At 55.6% G+C, this 17,244-nt stretch overlaps 4 protein-coding genes across 4 annotated transcripts; 2 read left to right on the forward strand and 2 right to left on the reverse strand.

Annotated features, from left to right (window-relative positions):
* Nucleotides 1-882: 882 nt before the first annotated feature.
* Nucleotides 883-5,989, reverse strand: LYS2 (L-aminoadipate-semialdehyde dehydrogenase; the record flags this gene model as incomplete). Its single annotated transcript, XM_076642712.1, has 7 exons — nt 883-1,472; nt 1,586-1,931; nt 2,026-3,890; nt 3,978-4,100; nt 4,188-4,646; nt 4,741-5,238; nt 5,413-5,989. The coding sequence occupies 7 exons, from the start codon at nt 5,987-5,989 to the stop codon at nt 883-885; spliced, it is 4,458 nt and encodes a 1,485-aa protein (XP_076498380.1).
* A 1,317-nt stretch (nt 5,990-7,306) lies between these two features.
* On the reverse strand, nt 7,307-9,346 carry FSF1 (Fsf1p). The gene is made up of 9 exons (XM_076637861.1): nt 9,005-9,346; nt 8,825-8,869; nt 8,673-8,722; nt 8,486-8,544; nt 8,361-8,410; nt 8,126-8,279; nt 7,856-8,029; nt 7,617-7,723; nt 7,307-7,516 (listed from the first exon to the last, which is right to left on the reverse strand). Exons 1-9 carry the CDS (start codon nt 9,270-9,272, stop codon nt 7,356-7,358), a joined length of 1,068 nt encoding a protein of 355 aa, XP_076498381.1. The 5' UTR covers nt 9,273-9,346; the 3' UTR covers nt 7,307-7,355.
* Nucleotides 9,347-12,491: 3,145 nt separating this feature from the next.
* On the forward strand, nt 12,492-13,009 carry BDY24DRAFT_338522 (La RNA-binding domain-containing protein; the record flags this gene model as incomplete). Its single annotated transcript, XM_076637337.1, has 2 exons — nt 12,492-12,608; nt 12,722-13,009. The coding sequence occupies 2 exons, from the start codon at nt 12,492-12,494 to the stop codon at nt 13,007-13,009; spliced, it is 405 nt and encodes a 134-aa protein (XP_076498382.1).
* A 1,178-nt stretch (nt 13,010-14,187) lies between these two features.
* Nucleotides 14,188-17,124, forward strand: PRP3 (U4/U6-U5 snRNP complex subunit PRP3). The gene is made up of 11 exons (XM_076639763.1): nt 14,188-14,347; nt 14,418-14,427; nt 14,494-14,805; nt 14,935-15,099; nt 15,234-15,437; nt 15,540-15,632; nt 15,726-15,911; nt 16,022-16,118; nt 16,232-16,445; nt 16,537-16,939; nt 17,030-17,124. The coding sequence occupies exons 1-11, from the start codon at nt 14,280-14,282 to the stop codon at nt 17,060-17,062; spliced, it is 1,785 nt and encodes a 594-aa protein (XP_076498383.1). The 5' UTR covers nt 14,188-14,279; the 3' UTR covers nt 17,063-17,124.
* Nucleotides 17,125-17,244: the final 120 nt, after the last annotated feature.

Here is a 17,244-nt window from a genome sequence, read left to right on the forward strand (position 1 = left end):
GACTCTTCAAACTCTACCTCGACGCTTCATCACCCCACTCCTACAATTCTCCTTCCCTCGGATCGAAACTCTACCCTCCTCACCTCCGACCTCTCCCTCACTCCGATCCCTCCTCCGACCACCCTCACCCTCCTCTCAATCATTCTCCTCCTCCTTCGACTCCCTTCCACCCCTCGGATCCTCTTTTTGTTCCTCTATGTAGTCTTCATCCTCTCTCGTTTCTTTCGCTCTACCTTGTACCCTTTCTTCTCACCGGAGCGTCGAACGCCATCTCGAACTCCGTCCCGCTCGTTTCGTCTCGTTTCTTCTGTATTTTGTTTGCATACTTAACCCGCGACTCCTTCTCTCTGCCATCTCACACGCGTTGTTTCTTTACCTACCCCTTCAGACTGTTTGCCGCTGCTTTTCTTTCATCCCGTTCGCGACGCGCCACCCAATCCGTTTTCGTTGATTTTGCATTTCTCCCTCTCCTTCTCCACCCTCTCCGACTTTGGTTTCTCTCTCTCTCTCTTTGTCTATCGCTCTGTTTGTGCCTGTACGTTTACCATGCTGCGCGTCTTCTTTGCTGTGCGACAGATGGGAAGAAAGTCTCCTTTGAATGGACGCGTCGTGCTTCCCTCGAAGGAAGCTCTTTCACTTTGAACTCGTTGACTTGGAACTTCCGAGTCCCAATCGAAAGATTCTAGATGATCCCTCTAAGCTGTTAATGCGATGCGGGTCTCGACCGCGACGAAGAGAAGTATCAGCGGGTTCAAGGAGTCTAAGAGTCGCGTCGACGACGCTCTTCTCTCTCCTCTCCTCTCCGGTGGAAGATCGTCAAAGAAACGGGAGATACGCAGAGCAGATCTACAAGATAAGAATCCTAATATATCGCAACCTAATCTACGCTCCACTGCTCCTTCCAATAGCCCTAGCATCTCCCTCCAACACCGGCAACTTCCTCGAACCCTTTCCCTCCTGCGGCGCGTCCAAGAACCCAGCCTTGATCAACCAACTCAGGTACCTCCCCAACACCTCCTCGCTAACGTGCATCGAGTCCCTCTCTCCAGCTCCGACCAGCATCCTCCTGGTGTTTTGGTCGTCCAACTCGGCGCTCTTGGTGCTCGTAGGCAGATCGTCGAGGACGAAGTGGAGGAGAGGGAAGAGGGCGTTGTCTCCGACCTCGAGGACGTGGTTCTCGAGCTTGGATCGCCAGTCGAGGTAGGAGGTGGTAGCGACGTTGTATCCGTAGGTGGAGAGAGGGGAGAGGAGATCGTTGTATCGGACGGAGGGTCTCGAGGTGACGTGAGCGACTGAGATGGATCCGAAGGGAGAGGGTTGGGAGGAGGGAGGAGGGAAGACCGAAGCGACGGAGGTGATTCGAGCGACGTGATCGACGGGGACCATGTTGATGGTGTTGTTGATGTCGGGGACGAGTCCGAGCTGAATCGATCCCTTGACGAGTCGCCAGATGAAGTCGTCGGTGTTGGTGACTGAAAAGGAAAGAGAGAAGACGCGAGGCCGAAGGGTCAGCACACGACGAAGTGATTACTTTGAGAGTCAAGTCGATAGATAACGAGATAGAATGTTAAGCTCTGAAACTCACCAGCAGTCTCCGAATCTCCAACAACGTAACCAGGTCGAACGATCCAACCGGAGAGACCTCTCTTTCCGGCCTCCATGATCAACCTCTCCGCAACCCACTTGGTCTGCCCGTACCCAGTCGTGAGACCCTCTCTCGATCCCTCGATGTCGTCGGCTTCGGGAAGCCCCGCTCCTCCAGCCTGGATGAGCTGCTCGGAGAGTCGAACGAAGTGCTCGGTCTCGACGGTGGCGGTCGAGGAGACGAAGGAGAACGACTTGGGGTGGTGAGTGGAAGCGAGGTCGATGGCGGTGAGGGTGGAGAGGACGTTGGGAGATCGAAGTCGACCGTAGTTGTAGACCCAGTGAACCTGAGAGACGAGGAGGAGGCAAGAAAAGGAGACGAAGACGAGGTCAGTCGTGAGACGAGGCAGCGAACGATGGAACGAGGCAAGTAGAACTCACGAGAGCTCCGTTGTGAACGATCGCATCCGACTCCTCAGCAATCCTCTCCCAGGTCTTCTCATCCAGCCCAAACTTCTCCTCCGAGAGATCTCCAACGACAGCCTCGACGCGTCCCTCGGAAACCCACTTCTCGTCCCAAGCGTTCCTCCCCTCTCCACTCTCCCTCAACCTCGTCAAACCCTCCTCACTCGACTTGGCCCTGACGAGGCAGATGACCTTCGCAACCTTCTCTCCTCGTCGTTGAAGCAGATCCCTGAGGATGAACGCTCCGAGGAATCCAGTCGCTCCCGTCAAGAACACCGTCTTGGACTTGGTGGCGAAGTCGGCGGGGAGGGAAGCGTACGAGGGAAGAAGCTTCTTGGAAAGGATCGCAAGATCCTTCTCGTAGTCCTCTCCCGAAGGGGAGACTCCATCCGTCTTGACCGCCGAAGCAGACTTGTTGGCCGCCGAGGTCGTAGCGAATCCGAGATCTCCTGATCGAAGAGCGTCGATAGCTCCGGCGAGTCCTCGAATGGTAGGCTGTTCGAAGACGAGTCCGAGAGGAGCGTTGACGACGAAGGCCTTCCTGATCTCGAAGATGAGTCGGGTGGCGAGGATCGAGTGACCACCGAGATCGAAGAAATTGTCGTCGAGGTCGATGGGGAGGGAAGGGGAGGTGAGGAGCTTGGCCCAGATGGCGTGGATGGTTTCCTCGGAGGGGGAGAGGGGGACGGCTCCGGTTTTGGATGAGGACTTGGACTTCTTGGAGGGTCGAGGAGGGGCAGAGGTGTCGGGGAAAGGGAGGGAGGGTTTGTCGATCTTTCCGTTGGGATTGAGAGGCATTCGAGCGAGAGGGACGTAGACTGAAATTGACGAGAAGAAAGGAAGGGAGAGAGACAAAGAGATAGGCTGAGAGTCAGCGAACAAGAACGAAAAAAGAGATATCGATGGAAGAGGGAAAAGGGTGAGGGAAGACGCGACGCAAGTCGAAAACTCACCCGAGGGAATCGAGTAGCTGGGCAACTTCGTCTTGAGATGCTCCCTAATATCCTTGATCAACTTCCTGTACCTCCTCACACCCTTCTCCACCTCAGTCCTCTTTCCACCCTCCTCCGCTTCCTCGTCGTCGTCCTCCTCACTCTCGTCCTCGCTCATCAACTCCCTCAAATCGTCTCCGCCCTGAGGAACGAAGTACGACACCAACACCTTCTCCTCGTTCTTGTCCCTCCTGACGAGCGTGACGTTCTCCCTGACGAGGGGGTGTCGAGAGAGATGGGTATCGATCTCTCCCAACTCGATTCGGAATCCTCGGATCTTGACCTGATCGTCGGCTCGTCCAGTGCATTCGACGGTTCCATCGGGGAGGTATCGACCGAGGTCTCCAGTCCTGTACATCCGATCTCGAGGTCCGAACCAGAACTCTCCAGCGGGAGTACCGACGAGAGGATCGATTCCGTGTCCGAGGACGGCTCCCTCCGAGAACCAGTTCTGGACGAACTTCTCCTTGGTTGCTTCGGCGTCGAGGTAACCTTCGGCCATTCCTCCGGATCGAACGTAGAGCTCTCCGACCTCTCCGATGGCGCACTTGACGTTCCTATCGGCTCTGTTGACGACGAGGAGCTGGACGTCGATCATTCCTTGTCCGGCAGGCATGATGTCCTTTTGAGTAGCGAGGAAGGTTCCGTCGACCGAGACGGGAGGGATAGCGAAGTAGGAGACGGCTCGCTGGGTCTCGGTGGTTCCGTACATGTTGATGATCCGGACGTTCGAAGCGAGGGACTGGAGACGGGTGCAGTCTCGTTTCGTGAGGACGTCTCCGACGAAGAAGGCGTTTCGAAGGGTAGGGATTTGGGAGGTGGCTCCGGCGGAGAGGAGTTGACCCATGGCTGCAAGAAGGATCGATGAAGAAGATCAGGAACGAAGTTCAGAGGAAGGAAGGACGGAAGGGAGGAGAGAGAGGAGAGAGAACGAACCTGGAGTGAGATGGGTAACGGTGACCTGAGATTGAGCCATCCATTCAGCGAGACGTCCAGGAGTTCCGATGTCGTCGGCGGTGGGAACGTGAAGCTGAGCTCCAAGGAAGAGAGGAGTGAAGACTGGAGGAGGCAGCGGAAGGGGGCGAGATCAGTTCAAGCGACGCGACGTCGATGAACAGACCCAACACGGAGAAGATCCGAACTCACTATCCCTCTGAATAGGATCATGAGCGATTCCACTCAACATCGTAAACTTCTCCTCCTTGCCCAACCCGAACCTCTCTCCCATCCAAGGGAAGAAGTGGGTGAGGGAGTAATGCCTTCCCTTGACTCCCTTGGGGATTCCAGTCGATCCACTCGTGAACGACAAGGTTCCAGGACTATCCGGTCCGAGTACGACTCCGGTAGGCTCGCTGGCTCGAGGTCGAACGCTGTCGAGGATATCGTCCGAGGAGGAGGAGGAGGAAGGAGAGGGACCTCCGACGATCTGACCGGAGGGAAGGAGGGAGAGAGCGGGGATGATGAGTCGAAGAGGGAGAGGAAGCGAGGTAGCGACGAAGTCCTGAACGGTTTGGTGAAGGGTTCCGGCGGAGGAGAGCACGATGAGAGCCCGAGGGGTGGAGACGGAGAGGTAGACGGTTTGTCGAGAGGGAGGGTAGGCGGGATCTGAAGAGAGCAACGGACGGAGACGAGTTGGTTCAGGGTCAGCTGCTGCTCAACGAGCTCACACAAAGAAACGTAGGACGATTCTACTACTCACCGATGACGGAGAAAACTCCTCCAGCCTTCAAAGCTCCCATCACAGCAACGACCAACTCGACCCGTCGAGCGGCGTAGATCATCACGACTTCTCCTCTCTCCAAACCTCCCTCGATCAACCGATGAGCGACGACGTTACTGGCCTCGTCGATGGTCTTGTAGGTGTAGGTCCTCCTGTCCTGACTTGGTCCGTCGAGAACGTTCGTCGCGTTCTCGATGCTCTCGACGACGCAAGGTCGATCTGGGTGAGCTTTCGCGTTGGCTGAGAAGATGTCGGTGATGGGACCTTTGAATCCTGCCCAGTCGAGGTCGGCGGTAGGATCGGGGAGGAAGGAGGATTGGGTAGGAGTGAGGAGAGGGAGGACGAGGATGGAAGTGGTCGTCGAGGAAGCCGCGGAGGAGGAGAGGGTGAGGACGAGGGAGAGGAGAGATTGGAGCGTGTGCAGAGCTCGGGAGGGCGAGAAGAGGAGCGAGTTGGAGGTCAGGGAGAGCGAGGGCGCTGAAGAAAGAGACGAGAGTGAAAAAGGGAGTCAGTAAGTATAGTCATAAGCTCGAGAGAGGGAAGGGAAGGAAAGGAAGATGAGCTCGGTTCAGCCCGTCTCCTTCCTTCTCTCCTCTCCCTCGGCAAGAGAGGCACGAACGAAAAAAAAAAAACTTCTTCCGAGTTACTAACCTCCAGTCTGCTGATCCTTTCCAAAGACCAAAGTCATATCCGTCTCCAATCCCATGAAAGCAGGCTCGACCGACTCGCTCTCGTCCAAGAACCTGACTCGGAAGAGAGGACCTTCTCCTCGTTCAGGTTGAGTCCTCTTGATCTCCTTCTCGAGCTCGTCCAAGGGAACGGCGTCGGCCTTGGCTTCCCGTTCGACGTCGACGACCTGGTTGAGCAAGGAAGCGAACGTCTCTTTTTCTCCGATGTTGATCAGGAGGAGGAGGGGAGTCGAGCTTCCTTCTCCTTCGATGGATTTCGCCGACGTGCAGATGAGGAGGGAAGGGTCGGGAGTGTATCGGTGAAGAAGGAGGATGAAGGAGGTCAGGAGGAGTTGGAACGGCGTAGGAGCCGAGGAGAGGGTGGCAGTGGAAGCCAGAGTGTCGAGCGAGTCGAGGTGAGAAGCCGAGAGGACGACGGTTTGAACGGATTCAACCACTCGAGCAGGAGAAGGTCGAGGGTAATCCGTAGGGAGAGCCAGCGAGGGCAAGGAAGAGAGTCGAGTAGACCATCGAGCGAGTCGAGAAGGGAGGTCCGTCATGGTTTGGGGGGGGGAAAGATGGAAGGGGAGGAGGGAAGGAAAGGAAGACGAGCAGAGACTGACTTTCAAACCCGTCGCTAACGGAAAGTGACTCGACGACGGAGGTCTGCCTTTCGGTCGAGAAGAGAAGGTTTTCGTCATCAGAAAATCCTCCGAAGACTACCAGAGGCAAGGTGGTGCACAGATGAAGGCCCCGCGCAAAGAAGCGAGCTGAACTTTCAAAAACTCATCGAGAAGGAGGAGAAAGAGACGCGTTCCGACTCGGACGGGCTCCCTTTCAGAGAATGCGACGCGTCGAGGTCAATGTTGAATTTCCGGAGAAGGACAAGGAGGGAAGCGCAGAATTGATCGAGGAGTATGGTAATGTCTCAGCGACGGGGGAGGCAGTTTTTCGGCAAGAAACTAGACTCAAAGCGGGAGAGGGCCTCGCAAATTCATCCTTCAACCACCACCTCCTCGTCCCCCGTCTTCTTTTCATTTCCCTCGTACGCACACAACGCTATTGTCTTGTTCACTCCCCCAAGTTTTGCTGAAGGCTTACGTTTCTCTCACATTCTTCCCCAGAAATCATGAGCTACATACCTCGCCAGCTGCGAAGACAGCTTCGATCCTAGCTCGACGAGCTCAGTCTGAATCCACATCTTGGTCGTCGTCGTCTCACCTTCGTCCTTCTTTCTTTCCTCTCTCTACAACTGATATCTCCCGTTTTTCCCCCTCGCAGAACTCAACCAGAACAAAATCAAGCTCGACAGCGTCGAACGACTCGAGTCCCTTTCCGCTCCCGCCTTCGCTCGCCAAAACGACGTCTGGGAGCTCGAACGACGAACGAACAGGAAGAAGAGTGAAGGGATCATGCGGAGGTACTGTATCGAGGTGGAAAAGACTGATAGGGCTGGAGAGAAATGGAGGATACTGTAGTTCCATCTCGTCCTGCTAGAGATCTTCTTCTTCTTCATGAAACTCACTCGATGAAACCTTCGAAGCTTCAGTACCTTCTGCAACTGGCCTTGAAGAGTGGGAGGAAGAAGGAGGAAGCGCTGATGGCCGTTGGGGTTGAGATACAAAAAGGGCGGAGCAAAAGAGGGCGATTCGTTTGGTTGGGAAGAAGGGAGAGAAAGAGAAAAAGCGAGAGGGTGAGATCTGCCCTCGACGCAAAATTGTATAGGTCAGTCGACCGAAGTCAACGTGCAGTTGGAGAAGAAGGAGAAGAAAGATCAACGTCTCTCAGCTCGATCCTCGAAGATCAACCCAACCTCGACGGTCTCTCGACGCGACCCACTCCCCCTCCTTTCTCTCTCTCTCCTCCACAAGAAGTATAAAAAAAAACCTTTTTCCATCGCATCTATAAATTACCCCTAACCCTATTCTAAAGTCCCTTGTTAAAGAAAACCTTCTCCGCCTCCCCCCCAACCTTCTCGTCCACAAACTTCCCGAACACGTCCTTCTCGAGCTTGCCGATGGGTACCGACGCTCGCTGGGGGAAGACGGCGATGGAGGGAGGAAGGAAGAGGTAGAGGGAGAGACCGACTGCAGCACGAACAGACAGAAAAGGAAAGAAACGAGGGAATCAGCTTCGAAGACGATCGAGACGAAGGAAAGATGAGAGGAGGGAAAGAGCAGGACTCACTAGCAGTCACATGGGTCAAGTTCTCCCAGAGTTTCCCCTTGGGACCTCTGAACGCCTGCCTAGCTGCCAGGGCAGTCATGAGCAAAGGAGGGAGGATGAGGGTTGGGCTGTTGCGAATGCGACACGAACGAAAACGAAGTCAGCCAACGACGTCTCGTTTCTCCCTCCCTCCCACCCTCTCCGCAACCCAAAGTAGAGAGAAAAAAAAAGCAAGGAAACGCGAAGTACAAGAAACTCACATGTTGGTGAAAACCCTGGACGCAGCACTCTGTCCCACCGCTCTCGCTCCAGCAACGGAACTCTTCCCCAAGTCCTCCTTCTCCTGAACGACGGCTCCTCCGGGTCGGACAACGTCGTTGAGTCGGAAGACGGTGATACCATCTCGGATTTCTTTCCATCGGATGCAGGTGATGCTGATTCAACGAACGGGCGGGAGTGTCAGCGGAAAACGCAAACCGAAACGAACGAGACGCGACGCGTCGAAGGAGAAAAGGAGAGTTGGGACTCACTTGACGACTCCCGCTCCCGCAACACTCGCGAACGGCACAAACTTGACGAGCAGCTCCCTCTTGGCCGCGCTCATGACGGACGCTGGGATTCTGGGGACGAGTCGGTTGAGGGAAACGGCGAGCAGGACGGCGGTCGTGGTGGCTGCTGTGTAGGCTGTAAAACCCCCCGAAACGCACGAACAACAGATCAGTTGGGAGTTGAGTCGAAGAGAAAGGGAGGGGAAGAGGGACGAACCGATTCCAACCTCGGTGTTGGACATGGCGATGCTTTTGTTGGCGTTGGCGCTGAACGAAACAAACGAAGAGTAGCGATCAGAATGACCTCGACGAGAGAAAGAGAGACGATGGGATGGAACTTACTAGTTGACACAGACGTTGAGAGACTGGTTAGCCCATTGCCAGAAGATCAAGGTCCGGAACTAAAATCGTGCGTGTCAAGCGAAACAACAGGGGAGGGGAAGGGGAGGAGGCATGGAAGGGGTGAGAAGGTAGACGTGTGAGCTCGAGTTTTTTTTCGACCGAAACCACCGAATGGGAGAGGACTGACGGAAGGGTTGGGAGTCAGCATTCCAGCGCAGATGATCAGGTTGGTGGGGACTAGAGAAAGGGAAAGAACAACAAAAGAGATTAGAAGGAAGGTCAACACGGAGTCGACCGCTTCGATTTTTGGGTCGAGCTTGAGAGGAAGGGAGGACGAACCGTAAGCCGACATCCTGAAGGGGAGAGGAACAGGGAGTCCGGTATCTGGGAGAGAGAAGAGCAGTACCGAAAGAGGGGAGATGGTGAGCTTTGAGCTTTCGAAGAATCCAAACGAGGAAGAGAACGAAGGAAGCTCGACGAGCTCAACGACCTCCTCTCCTCTTCTCACTAGCCACTCACCTGGATGAATCGATGAATCCACCAACTGCTTGTTCCCCCAGTATTCGTCCCTGATCTTGGGTGCGACCCAAACGGGAGCTCCGTTGGCCTTATCTATCCTCGATTGAACGTCCTTGACCGAGCTCGACGCTTCTTCGAGCTTTGCGCTGGGAACGAGAAGCGTCAAAGGGGAAGTGACCGAGTAGAAGTGAGAGAGTCGGCCCTTGTAGGTCGAAAGGTTGAACTGAGGAGCGGAGAGGTCGACTTGACCAGAAGGAGGAGTGGACATCGTGAGCGTTGGGAGGGAGAGCGAGAGCTCGAAAAGTGAACGAGTTGGACGACGACCCTCTTTCGGCTTTCAACAGCGAACAGGGAGTTGGAAGTCTATAGAGATTTGATTCCGAAAGCGCATTGGAGCTGTATGCGATTTCGCTGAGCCAAGAGTCTTGACGGTGAGGAGGAAAAGCTGCTTCGAACGAGCTCAAAGAAAGTCGAAGCCGTCGACGGCTCTTCGCTCTTCCCTCGCGATGTCGACCTGACGACACGTCCCTCGTCTCCCTTTTTCTGTTGAAATTTTCGGACGAAATCGAGCCCATGTACTCGAGAGTCCAAAGAACACGTCGTGCTCAATGTCTGAGCAAAAATGTTCTCTCAAAACGGTCTCTTTTTCCTGTTGCTGCTGCTCCTTTTCTGCCTCTTCGCTCTCGTCCTTCTTTTTCAGCTTCAACCTCCCACCCTCTCTTCCTTCTCTCGTTTCAAGTCAAGAGAACCACCTCCTCCAGAGATCACCACCACCTAGTCTCTTCCCCTTCCCTCTCGCATCAACCCAGCTTCGACCTCTCGCCGAGCTCCTTCGTCTTTCATCGTCCCTCTTCGTCGTCGACCTCGTTTTTCGTCCAAGCTCGACTTTCTTCTCCTTCCTCCTCCTCCTCCTCCTTCAAAAAGAAGAACCCTCCTCCTCGTCCAAACTCGAACCTCAATCAGTCAGTATCTTTCTTACATTCAGCTCTCTCTGTCTATCCTTTTCTTCCAGAGAAGAGCTCGTAGAGACCCGAAAAGGGGAAGCTCCTTCGTTCCTGACATCTTTTCCTTCCTTCCTCTCGTTCCACCCTTTCCAGGCCTCTCCTTCCTCCTCCCTCCACAACCACCTTCGCCTCCGAACCCTTCAGTGGAACTTCTCCTCTCTCCTCCTTCTCTCATCATGTCGACTCCCACCACGGAACCTACGACGACGACGACGACAACCGCTACGGACTCGAATCCTCAACCCGCTCCTCCTGTCCTCTCGTACGCCGCTCGAGCAGCAAAGTCGCTGCCTCCTCCGACAACAGTCCTTCCTACGCCTATATCTACTCCTGGAAAATCAATCAACGCTCCTACGACGGCTGCAACGAACGCTCCTTCCTCCAACAAGGCATCCAAATCGAGTCGAGCTTCGCGCTCCTCCCGACCTGAACGGTCAGGAGCTCACCCTTCGTCCTCGTCTGGAAAGAACGCAGCTTCAGGAGGAGGAGGAGGTCGAAACCCTTCGTCCAGGGCCAAGCACGGAGGAGGAGAGAACAAGTCTCGAGGGAACAAGGAGGGAGGAGGAGGAGGAAGCTCGTCCAAACCCGCTGCTGCCGTCGAAGGAGCACCCGTCGTCGTTGATGGAGAAGGAGCTGCTTCAACCTCAGTAGCAGCAGACAGCACCCCAGCCGCTCCTCCTCCCGCTCCCAAACCCGCTCCTCTGCCTCTGGTCAACATCTGGAAGGCTCGAGCCGACGCCGTCAAACCCACCGACAAGGAAGGAGGCCACAAGTCGAACAAGTCCCACAGGAACCACAACAACCACTCCCATTCCAACAAAGCTACCTCGTCTACCACTCCCGCCACCACCGATGCTTCAGCTCGATCTACGGATCCCTCCCACCCTTCCTTCCCTTCCCTCGCGGACGCTCCTGCTCCTTCGACCAAGCGATCCTCGTCCTCGTCCAACCCTCAACGGTCGTCGACGACCTCGCTTCCCAACGGAGAGTCCTGGCCTGAGCCCAGTCCGGCTTCGATCGCTCTCGCTAAGGCGGCCAACGCGTCGGCGGAGGAGGAGACGAGTGCTGCTGGAGGTGCTGGAGGAAAGGCTGGAAAGAAGGGTGAGTTTTTATCTTCTTGCTTCGACGCGTCGAGCTCAACTGACCGCTCGTCGTTTCTGTCTTTGGTCTGCTCTCTTCCTCGAATTACAGAGAAGACCAAGTGGGTCGCCATTTCTCCCATCGAGCTTCAGGCCTCCGTCGACCTCGCGTCCGATCGATCGAAGAAGAGCCGACCTAGACGGATCCCCAACGAAGACGCCTCCGCCGTTCCTCCTCCTCGAGCCAACAACAAGAAGAAGGCTTCGACGTCCGGAGCTGCTCCCAACACCACCGCCAACACTACCACTACCAACCCTTCCACCTCCACCTCCGCTCCCGCTCCCTCCAAAAAGTCTGCCTCCTCGAAGAAGAACGACACCACCAGCACCACCGCTGACGTTCGTCTACCGGCCTCAGGATCAGCTCCCTCAGGAGACGCTGCAGGAAAGAAGGTCGTCTTTGGAGGTGTAGAGGGAGGAGAGACCGACCCGTTGGCCTCCATGGCCGCGTCGATGCCTTCGCCGAGGCAGCAGCTTCACGGTCTCCCTCCTCTCGCAGGAGTCGGAGGAGTCTCGTTGGGCATCGAAGGGATGATGAGGAAGGACGAGGAGGTCGTCGAGGTCTCGAGCGAAGTCGAACGGAGTCTTCTTAGGTCGGCAGCCGATGCCAGGAGCAGCACCACCACCGCGTGTCTCTTCTCCCCTCCCTCTCCCGATATTCTCCCCTTCGACCTCCAACCCGCTCCTCACTTCGGGAACTCCCCTTCTGCCAACGGAGACGCTGCTCTTAGGTCCCCTTCGGTTCGAAACGACGCTTCTTCGGATCATCTCGCCCCTCACCACGACGACGCGTCGTCCAAGCCTCTTCACACCCCAGCTCCTACCATCGCCGTCAGGATTACCGCTCCCGGACCTAACTACGTCAACGGAAAGACTACGACCTCGTCGTCGTCGGCCGCTCGAGGAGGTCGAGGAGGATCGTCGTCGTCGTCTCGAGGAGGAGGACCTTCAGCTTCGTCGTTCACCAACCGAAACAACCCCTTCGCCGCTCCCTTCTATCAGATGCAGCAGCAGTCGTCCCACAACAACGCAGGAGGACCTCCTCTCCCCATCAACAGCGCTGGAGCTCCCTACCTCACCTCTCCTCTCCCTTCCTCCAACGGAGCTCTCGCCACCGCTCCTCCTCCTCGAACCGCCACCTCCTCTCCTTACTCCGGAGGTCCCTTCCCTCCCTCCTTCCACCCTCACCAACAACCTCAAACGCACCCGAACGGAACCCCTCTCGCTCGAGGACTCTCCCAAACCTCGTCCAACGGACAACCCACCTCCATCACCCACGCTCCCAACGGGAACCCAAACACCTCGTTCCCTCACCACTACGCTCACGCTCCGCCTCCGATGCCCATGCCCGTGACGGTGCCGAGCTTCCCGTTGGATCCGTTGAGGTTCTACTTGTTGGGACAGTTGGAGTACTACTTTGGAGTGCAGAACTTGGCGATGGATTTCTTTTTGAGGCAGCAGGTGGGTCTTGGTTTCCTCTCTCTGCTCTTCAGAACTTTGTTCGAAGTCGTTCGGTCGGTCGTGTCGACGCGTTTTTCGTGCTGACTCTCCCTTCCCCTCCATCCCTTTCGCAGATGGACACCCTCGGCTTCGTCTCCATTCCTCTCATCGCCACCTTCAACCGAGTCAAGAACCTCACTTCCGACCTCACCATCGTTCGAGAAATGATGGCCCTGTCGTCCATCTTTGAGGTTCGAGGGGACAAGGTCCGGTTGAGCAACAGGGGATGGGAGCAGTGGACCTTGCCTGGCGCGGTGCAGAGTGAGGAGGAGGATGTGGTTGAGGGTGCGGAGGAGGAGAGAGAGTTGACGCAGGATGAGAAGGACGAGAGGGAGGTCGAGGAGGCGACGCTTTCGATCTAGAGGTCGTCTGGTTGAGGAAGAAGAAAGTCAAGAGGCAAGGGAACGGGGTTTTGCGAAAAGATGGTGAGCATCTCTCCCCTCCGTGTGTCTCCTCTCCTCGTTCCTCGAGCACGTCGCTGACCTATCTCTCCCTCCTTTCTTCTTCTTGCTTCTTCCTCCAGCTCCCGCGTTCGAAGGAAGAAAAAAGGTGTCAAGGTTTCAGTTTCAGTTTCGGTTTCTGGTTTCGGTTATTCTCTCTTTATTTCGTTGCGTTTCGTTTCGTTTCTTCTTTTCCTTTCGTTTCGCTTGCTTTCGTTCGTTTCAATCCCAAAAAATAGCTGGTCGTAGGTTCTTACTATGTGTTTCGTTGTACTTTGTGCGAGAGGAGAGAGCAGGGGGAGGGGAGAGAGAGAGAAGCGAGAGAGACGTGGGAACGCGTCCGACTTCGAACATGCCTCGCCCTTCTTCCGAGTTCAGTGAAAGGAGGGAACTGAAGCTGGAGAACAGAAGGGAGATCCGGAGAGTTGAATCGATGAGTGGGTACGCAAGGGATGGAGAGCGAGTGAGAGAAGGGTGGGAGCAGAGGGGAGGACGAGGACGTGTCGAGTTCAGATCAGCTCGTCGTTCGAGAGAGAGATATCCGCGTCTAGGTAAAATTTTAGCTCTACGGTCTTCTGACGCTTATCCTAGAAGGATGAGAAGGGCGAGAGATGCAAGAGGGAAGAGATGGACGCGAGCGCGTCGAGGACGAGGTGAGCCTCGAACGCGTACATGAGGCCTGAACGAAGAGTTGCGGACTTTAATGTAACTGTAGTATGGACTTCAAGTCGAGTCGAGGGTCGACGACTGTGATGGAAGAAAGCGCAAAGAAGGAGGACGATGTGGACTCGACGACGGTTTCGCTTCTCCTCCCTCCGTTCCGGGTCCTGCCCGGTCCAAAGATGCATCTCAGGGACTCGATTGATTTTGATCCCTTGGAAAGAGAAGTTAAAAGCTGCTGTCTCCGAGGAAGGGGGAGATGGCAGAGGAAGAGAAGGACTGAGTCGTCGAGCTCAGTTTCTCTTATCGCACTCTCTGACCCTCCCCACCTCGCCTGGACGCGAGCCCGAGACTTATACAGGCAAGAGACTCTGCGGTAAGAGAGCTGAGCTGCTGGGGTAGACGAGAATATTGAGAGAATGACCTCAAGACGGAGTCGAAGTCGGAGGAAAGGAAGCACGAAAGTCGAGATCTCGTTTCGACCTCTTCCTTTCCACCACCCTTCACCTCGCCTTCTTCCCGTTCCTGAACGATGAACCCCGTCAAGCGACCTCACGAAGGCGGAGATCAAGGCCAGAACCCTAACAAGCTCCAGAAAACGTAAGTAGAGAAATCCTTCCTCCTTTCGTTGAGCGGAGAGAGCTGACCTTTCCTTCCTTTCCTTCCTTAGCGAGTCCGGAGTGAGTCTCCTCCCTCTTTCCTCTTTCTTTTGTATACTAATCTCGCTCTTTCCCTTGTCTCTACAGATACCTATCGATCCAGCTGCTCTTATCGCTGCCAAGAAGGCTGAGATTGCTGCTAAACTGGCAGCGTTCAAGCAGAAGAACGTCCTCCCTTCCTCTCAACCTCCTCGTCAACAGCAGCAGCAACAGCTCGCGACTCCTCCAACTTCCATTCCATCCAGACCTACACCCTCAGCACCCACCTCCTCTCTTCCCTCTGGTCTCGCTCCTGATCTCGCGGCTAGGATCGCAGCTGCCAAAGCGAGAGTGCAGGCGAGCACGATGGCGAGGAACTCGGGAGGTCCTCCTCCAAGCTTCCTGCCTCCTTCTCAGCAGGTGAGTACCTACTAGAGAGCTACTTGGTATATACGAGAGAGAGAGAGAGAGAGAGAGAGAGAGAGAGCTGGACGACGACATGTAGCTGACTTCAGCCTCCTCTCTGCCTTCCCTCCTCTCTCCTTCCAGGCGAGCTCGTCGACCTCCTCCTCTGGACCTCCTCCTCGAGTCACCAGCAGCCTCGGAATCCACCCTTCTCTCCTCGAACCTGCTCCCAGCTCGTCTCTCAGTACACCAGGAGCTTCGTCGTCGAGGAACTTGAAGCCTATGCAGCCCAAGTTCTCTACTCTCAAGGTGAGCTTCATTCAGCTCCTTCCTTCCGTCTCCTCCCTCCTCCTGGTGCTCTCCACTCGTCACCTCCGTCTTTTTCACTGGACTTGCTCCCTTCGATGCGTCGCTGACTCCTTCCTCTTTCTTCCTCTTACCAGGCCAACTCTCGATCCTCTCCTTCCTCTCCAGCTCCGAGCGCCGTCCCAGAAGCACCAAAGGTCAACCCTTACCTCGCCGCCTCGGCTTCAGCTCTCGACGCCGAGGGTTCAGAAGGTCCCGCTCCCAAGGGAAGGTCGAGCAGGAAGTTCAACTTTGTCCAGAAGGGAAAGTACGTGGCCATCGCTGAGCAGATGCGAGCAGACGTGAGTGCTCCTCCGTTGAGCTCGAGCTCGAGCTCGTCCCCTCAAACGAGTCGAAGCTGATCCTTCCCCGTCTCCCCGTTGTCTCTCGTCGTTATATTACAGGCCAACATGGAAGCTCTTCGACAACGTATCGCTGAGAGTGCTAGGAAAGCCGGACTGGATAGCGAGTTCGACGCTTTGGATCGAGTCGTGAGGGTGAGTCGGATCTCCTCCTTCTTCGACGCGACTCCCTTCTCTCATTCGAACGATACTGACCCGGCTTCCCACTTTGCTCTTTTCTTTCTTCAGAGAGACGCTCCTCCCGAATGCGAATGGTGGGACGAACCTCTCCTCCCTACCAAAGCCTACGACGACCTCACCAAGATCGAGTCGGACGATTCTCCCATCACCATCTATGTCCAGCATCCGGTTCAGATCGCTGCTCCCTGGGAGAAGAAGAAGGTCGAGATCAAGCCTTTGATGCTCACGAAGAAGGTACGTCCGCTTCTACTGCTCTTGCTTCGTCGGGTTCAGAGGTAGACGACTGTTCGAACGGAACCCTCGCTGACCTTCTCTCCTTTCCTTTTTCGTTTCGGGCCTCACAGGAAGCCAAGAAGATGCGAAAGCAGCGACGTATGGCCGATCTCAAGGATCGTCAGGATCGAGTCAGGATGGGTTTGATCCCTCCAGATGCTCCCAAGGGTGAGTCTTTTCCCTCCGATCCCTCCCTCTCCCTTCCCGTCTCTCTTTCTCCTCGCTAACTTCCTCGTCCCTCTTTCTCCCCTCCCACACCCACCTCTACTCCGTCCCTCTAGTCTCCCTCAAAAACCTCATGCGAGTCCTTGCCTCGGACGCCATCCTCGATCCCACCAAGGTCGAAGCGAAGGTTCGACGCGACGTCGCCAACCGTCGTCTCAAGCACGAGAAGATGAACGAGGCCAACAAGCTCACGGACGAACAACGACGAGAGAAGGTCGCTAAGGAGAAGGAGAAGGATGAAGGGAAGGGGCTTTATTCGGCTGTGTTCAAGTGAGTCTTTCGTTGATGTCGCTTCGAAACGAGACGAGACCAGACGAGGCCGAAACTTCAAAGCTGATCCGTTCCTCCTTCGTTCTCGCAGAGTCCGCTACCTCTCCAACCCCTCCCACAAGTTCAAAGTCCGAGAGAACGCCAAACAAAACTCCCTCACGGGATGCTGTCTCTTCAACCCCAAGTTCTGCATGATCCTCGTCGAAGGGTCCGCCAAAGCTGTCAAGTTCTACAAGCGAGTCATGCTCGTTCGAATCGACTGGACCGAGGAGGCTCGAGCTAGGAACGCCGATGGGGAGGAGATCGACGAGGATGAGGCTGGAGCTGGTGGGGCAGAAGGGGAGGAGCAGCAGTCGTTGGCGGACAACCGGTGCGATTTGGTCTGGGAGGGGCCGATCAAGGAGAGAGGGTTCAACATCTTTAGAGCCAAGAACGTGGAGACGGAGAAGATTGCGAGGGATTTCTTGGGGGAGAAGAATCAGGGGTTCTGGGATGTGAGTGACTACGTTTCGTTCGAGTTTTTGAGCGGCGAGGAGAGATTGAAACTGACGCTCGACCTGCTCTTCGGTTTGCTTTCACACCAGGTCGCCGCCAAGTTCACTCACGAGGATGCTTGAGGAGGAGGATTTTTCGGTAGTAGCTTTGTGTGACGATCATGAGCGTTTTCTTTCGTACGAACGGTGGGAGAACGAGCGAGAGACGTGAAGAAGGAGAGCGACTCGGTCGACGAAGCCTCGAGAGTCCCTTGCTTGGAGACCTCGACTCGGAGCAGCCATGTGGGACCACGATCAGCTGCTGA

This window comes from Mrakia frigida (genome assembly GCF_051309035.1).
Source record: "Mrakia frigida strain ATCC 22029 unplaced genomic scaffold BDY24scaffold_9, whole genome shotgun sequence".
NCBI classification, from domain to species: domain Eukaryota; kingdom Fungi; phylum Basidiomycota; class Tremellomycetes; order Cystofilobasidiales; family Mrakiaceae; genus Mrakia; species Mrakia frigida.